The 10402-nt window shown below is 34.4% G+C and overlaps 1 protein-coding gene across 1 annotated transcript; it reads left to right on the top strand.

The window, feature by feature from the left end:
- The first annotated feature begins 2120 nt into the window (after nt 1-2120).
- On the top strand, nt 2121-7398 carry LOC106718032 (protein cortex). Its single transcript, XM_045679824.1, has 8 exons — nt 2121-2212; nt 2654-2834; nt 4143-4303; nt 4914-5068; nt 5297-5510; nt 6334-6535; nt 6742-6870; nt 7262-7398. The coding sequence occupies exons 2-8, from the start codon at nt 2741-2743 to the stop codon at nt 7396-7398; spliced, it is 1092 nt and encodes a 363-aa protein (XP_045535780.1). The 5' UTR covers nt 2121-2212; nt 2654-2740.
- The last annotated feature ends 3004 nt before the right edge of the window (nt 7399-10402 follow it).

The raw sequence follows: 10402 nt of genomic DNA on the forward strand, positions 1-10402 counted from the left end.
TTGTACAATTGTGAGTGAGTTTTTAATTCAAGGCTAACTTTACTTTTTTAACCTTCAAGATTGATGAGACACTGGTAGAAAAAAGACAAGTTAGTAATTCCATTTGTACCTTCTATAAAAAGGTAAAACATGAGCATTGTGTGTACACGCCCTAATTTCTGTTCGCGTGCCAACTGCATCTAAATCAAGTGTACATATGAATCTATCTCAGATTGGAGATCACAGACAAACCTCTACACTTCTCCGTCATTTGTTAACTTATTAACCGTGGATTTCTGAAACCAAAATCTTTGTAGAAATAATATCGTCATCCTTGTTATTATCTTTGACAAAACAAAGATAACAATATGTTTTAAAAGGAAATCTTGATTTTTTTTTAATATTTCGTAAGGTGGCAAACGAGCAAGCGGTCACCTGAGTCCGCCGAAACATCAAAGCAACCGCTGCCCATAGACATCCACAATTGCAGATGCGTTGCCTATCTTTAATCGACAGAAGAGGAGACGGACAGAAAGACGATATATCTTCTTCCTATGCGTCCGATCCCCCGTCAAATTCACCCCACCATATAAGGGTGGGACAAACAAACAAACTAATATTGTTGTTGTGGAATATACCACTGTCTTGTCTGATCTCAGAAACCCACGCTAAGTGATACATTTTTTTTATTTTGCTACAAAAATTACATGTCATATCTTACTTCAAAGATAGTAACACAATCTTTAACAAGTTTCATATATATTTTTAATGAAATCGTCCTATCCGCAAGTTTGAGTATGTAAAACAGACAACACTATTAACTAATCGTGCCTCAAGGTGCAACAAAAGCTCAAAAAACAAGTCAGAATATTTATATGTATATTTCATACTAAGTATTGGTTAATAGAAGTGTGCGAAAATCGTTCGAATCGAATATTATTATTCGAATGAAAATTTTAATCGAATAATTCGAAAATTTTAAGATTCTAAAATCAATACCAAATTTTTGCGATATTTCTCGTTGAGTTTAAGAGATACACATCCGACAACCATTAGTTATTAGACATGTACGAATATCGTTTGAATTTCATTAAATTCGGAAGGAATAATTCGTAAGCTCGAATTATTTGTACTCCCCTGAAGTATGAATAAAAATTTAAATCGATAGTTAAAAATATAACGAAACGTTTTGAAATCTAACCTAAATTAACCGGATTAAGTTGAGGGTAGTTTATTAATTAATCTTCGTATTTGTTGACGAGCGCTCATTTTGTTATTTAGCCAATAATAATAGTGTACAGTGTTCGGTGATATTACATTATTATGGACAGATATGTTTTTGATAAAAAATCTGTAAGTGTTAAACATTTTCAATGACGAGTGTGTTTTGACTCATGTAAAATAATGAACTTATTTCTTATCAACGTACATGTTCTTTTTTATTTATTGGAGTAGCACAGTTTAAAATTAACACCCAGTATTACCCGGTATATAGGTCTTAGGACATAATTATAACTGAAAAATAATTTGATAATTTCAACGTATAAACAATGAAAAAATCACAAAACATAATTTAGCTATGTCAATAATGACTTTAAAACTTATCAATATTACTTCTTATTTAATACTAGCTTTTACCCGCGACTCCGTCCGCGCGGAATAAAAAAATAGAAAACGGGGTAAAAATTATCCTATGTCCTTTTCCTGGTTCTAAGCTACGTGCCCACCAATTTTCAGTCAAATCGATTCAGCCGTTTTTGAGTTATAAATAGTGTAACTAACACAACTTTCTTTTATATATATAGATTATAAATGCGAATGTTTAGATGGATGGATGGATGTACATATGTAACTAGGTATCTCCAGAACTGCTAAACGGATGTCACTGAAATTTTTGCGTAGATGTAGAACATAATCTGGAAAACCACATAGGCTACTAAAAAAGATTTTTAATTCAAAGCGCACGGAGTCGCGGGTATCACCTAGTTTTATATAACATTGTTGCAGATATTATCTTCAATTAAGTTTTGATTGTAATATTTTATAGGTTATGTCTTAAGAATATAAATGTGATTACAAAAACAAAACTCTGCAAAATTGTTTAAATGCATATTTATTACAGTGTAACACGAGGCGGCGGCAGAGTGATAGGTTCGTACCAGCACGCGAAGCTGTTGAGGAAAAGCGCAGGCGCTTCTCGTGGCCATGTCCTACAGAAAGCTGCGATCTATGGGTAAAGTATCACAATGTATTTATAGGTATATATCAAGTAATCTGGCTCTAAAGGGGTTAACCTACCTTATGAACATCCTCTGAATTTGACTAATAACATTAGTTTCAAAAGGTTCCATTGTCGTAAGTTACTGTGTGTTCTAACTGCATATCTCTTGTAATAAAATATATTGCTGTCTCTCTTTTGTCAAAGATAATGTAAGGGATGATAATATGTAGTGCTTAGAGTTCAGTGCAGTGTTGTTCTAGGGTGAAATACACAAGGACAACTTTTGGCAGTCAGCGTGATGTACCCAATAACAACTTTAACAGCGTCAGCAAACTGCTTTCCGTGAATGGCGAACTTTCTGAAGCAGAATATTTATGCTCTTAGTTTTGTTATTTTAAATTAACTATTATTTAGGAATTATATTTATTAAATGCCACGTATGTTTATTTACAGGACAGCAAATACTTGCAACAAAAGAAGCACGCAGTTCTTCTCTACGGCGTGTTAGGATTTGATGATTTAAACAAATATGAAGAGCAAATGATCCCAGCATGGCCGTGCGTGCCTCGACAGAGGAAATATCTGGCTCCGGCTGACAGCATCCTAGACCTGCCTCGCTACGGTGAGGCTGACTGTAAGTAACGTAACAAAATGTTGGCTAAATCTATAATATTTCGCAAGAGAATTTGATTATAAACAAACTAATTTGTTATCCCTACTATTTATAACTATTCATATGAGTGCAAAGGAGCCAGCTGTAAACAAGCGTAAAGGAGCGATCGGCTAAACGATATATGAATGAACGATATGAACGGTTTTTTCATTTCATTATCAGCTCATTATAGGTCCCCACTGAGGGGCACATGTGACGAGGTCATAGTCAACCACGTTGGTCCAGTGCGGGTTGGTTGACTTCACACTTATCTCTGAATTTCTTCACAGATATGTGCAGGCTGCGTAATGATGTTTTCACTGCAGTAAGAACGTCGGATAAATGTGTACATAAATCGAAAAATATATTGCGGAATTTACATGTACCAACATGACGGAATTCGAATCCAGGACCAGGATTACAAGTCAAGTGCTTAAACCCCTGTGCCGCATTTATTTTTCTTGAACATTATTGGAACGAAGTTCCTTATCGCGCGTTGTGAAAGGGGGCTAGACGGAAAAAATTCTTACGAAAAGTTGTCACGACACTTTTTGCTATAGTAAGTATGTTAACGACGAATGAGCGCTACTTCACCATGGCAACGACGTGACAATATATAACGAAAATTCATAGAAATAAAATATACTTCTTGTGAAGACTTAAGTTTTTTATTCATAGAATAAACATTGGTTCCTTCACTAATTAATCGAAAGGAACTTCGTTCCATCCGGGTGTCCCTTGACACCTCTCAAGTGTTTTTTATACATACTTATTGAGATATGACGATGAAAATTTATGGACATTTTCTAGAAATGGATGTTATTAATTACGACCTTCATGTAAATAAGTGTGGCAACATCTACTAATTGCTTACGATATCTAGTCTTTGATAAATATATTAACATTCGATAACGTATGTTACGAAAACATCGGACAAACAAACTACACTTCGAATTGACATTAAGAATTTCAAGATTAAAGTTCCCGCTGCGAACTAATGTGTACATTAATTTAATAGCCTACAGCACCTGTTGCATATCAGATAATTTTGTATACAAAATACACATGATTTATAACAATAATTCCTTTAACGGAATTTTGCGTTTGTACGTGCATAAAGTATGAAAAAAAAAAATTCTTAAATCAACGCATCGCAAGTATTTATTTCACTAACCCTTTTTTTACATTACTAAAATTATTTTACCATTAGAAATGTAATACACTCAAACGTAGTATAAAATTAAGTAATTTTAGATTTAAATAATATAAAATTTTTCGTGATAATTTTAGTTCCAGAACTTCTTGATTGGGGCAGCGATAATGTGCTAGTGGCAGCCCTGGGACATATTTACCACAAATGGAGCTGGAAAACTCAGGACATCATACAGCATTCGACAACGTCCAATCAAACGATGTGTTGCAAGTTCCATCCCAGAGCTGAATATCTCGCGGTAAGTTATAGACTGAACAGAAAGTATGAAAACGCACAAGCGAACAAAAATAAATACACTTTAGATATTTTTAATTAAGTATACGTACGTCATATCTATATATATATAAGAAAGTCGTGTTAGTTACACTATTTATAACTCAAGAACGGCTGAATCGATTTAACTGAAAATTGGTGGGCAGGTAGCTTAGGACCAGGAAACGGACATAGGATAATTTTTACCCTGTTTTCTATTTTTTATTCCGCGCGGACGGAGTCGCGGGTAAAAGCTAGTCTTATATATATAAAAGAAAGTCGTGTTAGTTACACTATTTATAACACAAGAACGGCTAAATCGATTTGACTGAAAATTGGTGGGCAGGTAGCTTAGAACCCGGAAACGGACATAGGATAATTTTTACCCCGTTTTCTATTTTTTATTCCGCGCGGACGGAGTCGCGGGTAAAAGCTAGTAATCTATAAAATTATGAAACAAATTAAAGTTTATACTAGATTATACTTATTACCCACTGTGTAATAGAAAGAAGCACAAAATATATAACAACTTTAACGTTATTTATATCACCATTATCTTTCTTGTGTATTCATATAATCCTTTTCATTACTTTCAGCTAGGAACAACTGGCAGACGAGCTGAAATTCACGATAACGAACTTTCGAAATGCATAAACAACAGTTACTGCAACTGTGATTTATTTTTAGGGAAAGACTATAACTGCGCTATAACAGCTTTTGAATGGAGTCCAACAGGAAATTCTTATGTTATGCAAGTATACAAGTTTTGTTTTTTAATCTCGCACGTTTAATACGAAAAAAGTAGGTTAAACGTTTAATCTGTTTCGTTGCTAAACCAAGTATGAATTATATCAGACCCGAACTGACTAAAATCTTTAGCATAGGATATTCTCTGCCGACTGTCTTCCACTATCACGTGACCTTTACGATTGTGGTTACACAGTAAATATGTAATTTCATCCATTGCTTACGTTTCCAGGGGCTGCTCAGAGGGAAGAATAAGATCCTTCACCATCGATAACAGACCCATGGCAGAGAGAAGAATAGCTAAAGTTGCGATATCACTACTTCGAATATCCCCCGACGCTCGATTCCTAGCCGTGACGTCAATCCTTCACGATGATACATACCTTTTATGCTGGCCTTCGTTCGAATTATACTCCACACTAGTGTCTCCTAATTGGACTGTTAAAGTAAATTAACATTTTCTAACACGCACACATATTTATTGTCTTACTACTTTTATTTGTAGACATAGACTAATTGATTAGTGAAGTACAAAAAGCATACCAACACAACTGTATCATAATTTATATTCTATTCTGATTTCAATGTGATAAATACTACAGCGAAACATCATCATCATAATTTCAACCTCGTAACGCCCACTGCTGGGCATAGGCCTCCCCCAAAGATCGCCACAATGATCGGTCCTGTGCAATCCGCATCCATGATACTCCCGCAACCTTGACCAGATCATCGGTCCATCTTGCGGGAGGCCTGCCCACGCTGTGTCGTCCTATACGTGGCCGCCATTCTAGTACTTTGCGGCCCCATCGGCCGTCCATTCTATAAACACATATAATCACATATCAATATATATATATATATCTTAATATATATAAATCTCGTGTCACAATGTTTGTCCTCAATGGACTCCTAAACCACTTAACCGATTATAATAAAATTCGCACACCATGTGCAGTTCGATCCAACTTGAGAGATAGGATAGTTTAAATCTCAAATTATAGTCGCAATTTTAATTTATTGCTAATTATTTGTCTGTTATTATTTGACAGTCACAATTATCTGTTAACTCCAAATGATTCTAACAGATGTCGATACCTTTCGACTGGATTGAGTAAGTAATCAAAAGATGGCGCTGCTATGGTAAATCTACGAACGTGTCATATAAGCTTATTAAATGCGCGCGGACGGATTCGTGGGCTACAGCTAGTATATATATATATATATATATATATATACCTATGTGTTACCAAGTCATTTCATTTCCAGGCACTAAACTGGCATCCGTGGCGCAGCGCTCTGTTAGGCGTTGGGACTGTTACCAAAGACATCCACGCACGGATCGTAATGTGGGACGTACCCGCCGGCAAGATCGCAGAGTATGACCTCAGCGACAAAAACTATTACCTCGACACCATGAGATTTAATCATAAAAGTGGAGAACTCGTTGTGAGCTTATACAATCCTAATGGTAACATATTTTATTTATTTTAAATACATACTTTATAGATATATTTCAAAGATACTTCTTAATTAATACACATATCCTCACTATTATCAACATCTGGCAAATTCTTACCGCGCCCTAAATAGTGGCATATCTGCGGCGCCGTTCGTGTGGCGTCTTCCTTAAAAACATCACGTTTTCGTAATTAGAACTAGAAGTATTTTTTGTAGTGGCAAACGGAAATTCACAACTGGTAGTGTTGAGTGACCACGACAAAGCAGTGGACCACTGGGGTGAAGGCAGGAAGTTTCCAGATCGAGTCCGGTATATGATCTTCAATCCTGATGGGACATTGCTAGGTATTTAGAATTTAAATTAAGTTTGAATTAATTACATTCATATAAGTACAAAAACTTGAGAGGTGTCAAGGGACACCCGGATGGAACAAAGTTCCTTTCAATTAATTAGTGAAGGAACCAATGTGTATTCTATGAATAAAAAACTTAAGTCTTCACAAGAAGTACATTTTATTTCTATGAATTTTCGTTATATATTGTCACGTCGTTGCCATGGTGAAGTAGCGCTCATTCGTCGTTAACATCCTTACTATAGCAAAAAGTGTCTTGACAACTTTTCGTAAGAATTTTTTCCGTCTAGCCCCCTTTCACAACGCGCGATAAGGAACTTCGTTCCAAAAAGCGTCTCTATTGTTATATTTAACATTGAAGAAAATTGTTTTTTTTATTTCAGCTTCAGCGACTTCTGATGAGGATTTAATTATTTGGAAATTTCTTCCGGAAGATAAAAAGAGGAAAACGAAATCCAAAAGTTTCTCAGCAATGCCAGTATATTTGGATATTACGAGTATCGGTTGTTCAGTTAGATAAATACATTTTAATATCATGTTTTTTTTGTTTACAGTCAAACCTGGATAAGCGAGAAACCTTTATAAGCGTAAGCTAATTGTTTAGTCTCGACGGGTGACCTCTATAGCGAGAAAAATATTACAGTACCTAAGACTCTCGTTTATCTTGGTTCGATTATATGTTTTTATTTTAATTGCATGTAAATTTTTATTAACTTATTGGTTGGAAATAAAATTTGCAACTAACATTGCTTATATTATTTAACATGATAATCGAAAGCACGGAATCTGAAAAGGAGTAATAGGAACGATTCTACTTAAGACTACATTTAAGTCATAAAAAAGTTGTATTAGGAATAACGAACTAGTAAATTGATAAACCATAATCATCATGTCATTTTAACAAAGTTCTACGTTACCTTAAAGAGTCAATCAATCATTTAATACCAAGATTAGTTTAGATAATTGCTATTGATTTGCATCATTGCGAATATTAAAAATTACAAACTATAAATATAAATAAATATAAAAAGTGAATTAAACCGTCATCTAGTAAAATACATTTACGATGCAAGCATCGCCACTGTATAACGTATATTGAATGGAAGTTGTATGAATGGTATTCGTGATGGAAAACAATGAGAGTATAAATTAGCGAGGCGCTTATTGCGACGTCCGACACGCTGACGATTCAATGAAGCGGACAGGCTAGCGATATGTTATGTTCGCATCCTTACTAGTTCTCACGTATATCATCGAGTGGGTTTCCACGATCGACACTTGTATTTATACACTTATACACACTGTCCTTACTTTCGTTTTCATTATTTTAATTTCAATTTTTTTATGTAGCAGAATTTGTACAGAAAAGGGTGTGTTTATAAATGCTGCATTATGTTGTATTGTAAATTAAGATTGAACTCATTTTTTTGAGAATTTACGTTCTGTTATGATTAAAAACTCTTACGTTAAGTTATCGTAAACAAACAATCATCATTTTATTTGCTAATATAGTAAACTTTAATTCCATAGACAACTCAATTCTAATTCCTTTTGTAATATTGTTGTATCCAGAGATTCCCAAACTTTTTCTTGTAGACGCCTATTTTAAATGTTACTGGTGTCATTAAACCTCTCCCCCCCCCCTTTTTTTATTGGAAGCATAACCTAAACCTCTCTGTTCCACCAACACATCGGGACAGGACCACGGGCACGCTTTCGCTTTCGTGCGCCGTCCCGTAAACCCCTTATCCCCTGAATACCGTTAGATTTTTTCTTTAGCTTTTATTATTTCTTACCATCGTATATGCCTTTGAGTTTTCCACAGACCCTGGGAGGTTCACCTGGACCACTTTGAGAATCAAAGTCCTGTTCGATCAGAACTGTTTAAGTACGTAATCTTAGTAACAATCTGATGGGTACAACCTTCTGTTTTATAGTCTCAAATTGTTAGCTCCGGAATTGAAGGCAGGCAATCATAGGCAGCGCTAAACGTTTATCTCAGATTGAATGCTCACTTTCAACTGCCGTCACTGCAATATATTTCTAACAATTTGACCTCCAACAACATAACAGTTTATTTAACTAGCTATTTTAAAAGTTTGTTTTTTAAAACGACACGAAGATGCCATAATTCATATAATTTCGTACCAGATTGTCTGACTACAATTCTGTTGGACAACTAAAATGTATGGCAAAAAACCTCTAGATGGCGCTGTTACTAATTAACGCAACTCTTATCCTTCCATCTATTTGTAATTTTCTTACGTGTGATCTAACAGTTTCTAATAAAAGTTTCTATTTATAATTCCAAGTCCATAACAGCTTCCTAATTTTTTTATGAAACATTTAATAACATAAAAACAATAAAATCATTCTTAACATAAAACTTGATGTTAAAATACATAAGTCAGGTAATAAAATAACAAACAACGTTATCATTTAAACAAAGGGAACAGAGATCGTCGATTCTGGAACATAATAAAGATGCAAAATGTAGTCGTTTCGACATCGCACCGCGTTTAGTTATAACAATAAAGTTTGAGATAACGTCGACTGACCAAAGCGACGAGATAGACTCCAACTGAAATGATATAATAAGTAAGCTTATGTTTCCAATAATATCAGAAAACAATGTTTAATTGATTGTCGACATCATCATCAGTACCTGTAGCAGTTACCAGTTGGATATATGGCACTTAATACATTAATACATGAAGTAAAACTTTATACCTTCTTTTAGCCGACTTCAAAAAGAAGGAGGTTATCAATTCGACTGTTTTTTTTTATGTGTGTTACCGCGAAACTCCGCCCCTGGTGGTCCGATTTTGATAAAAAATATTTTAATCGAAAGGAAGTGCTTGCAGATGGGTCCCATTTTTTTGTTTTTTTTTTAAATAAGTAGAAGACTAGTAGATTTTGAATTTTTAAATAAAATGTGTTAACGGATGACAATTGACACAGATAAGCTTAATGTGAAGAAGTGCACAGAGCTAATCTTTTTATCGAAAATAAAAAAAAACTTTCATTAACAATTATAGTTGAATTTCGACCAATATACAACCACTAGTACTTACAAAGTATTTTAAATACGAATGAACGCGCATCATTAATCTCAAGCTGATAAAGATTCTTTAAATTAAAAGTAACTTGGCTTTCCTCCGCGCGGAATAAAAAAAAACCTTAATTAGTAGCCTATGTGTTCTTCAATTCTATGTTCTACATCTATGCCAAATTTCAGCGAGATACGTTGTACCAAACATCTATCCATTCACTCATTGATCTAAACATTCGCATTTAGAATAGTAAAATTATTATTTTGTACTTTCTCTAATTTAATGAAACGGATTTTTTTCTGTTTGAGAGATATGACGTCATAATATGACGCCAGTTTATTCACATACTTATTTAAAACGCAGTATAAAGAACATTTTTATAATGTCTTAATATCGTCCTTCGTAGAGGTAACTTGTTCATATAAAAGACATAAACGATTATGCGACGAGTGTATTTTATGAGACACGAAG

Source organism: Papilio machaon, chromosome 10, assembly GCF_912999745.1.
Source record: "Papilio machaon chromosome 10, ilPapMach1.1, whole genome shotgun sequence".
NCBI lineage: Eukaryota > Metazoa > Arthropoda > Insecta > Lepidoptera > Papilionidae > Papilio > Papilio machaon.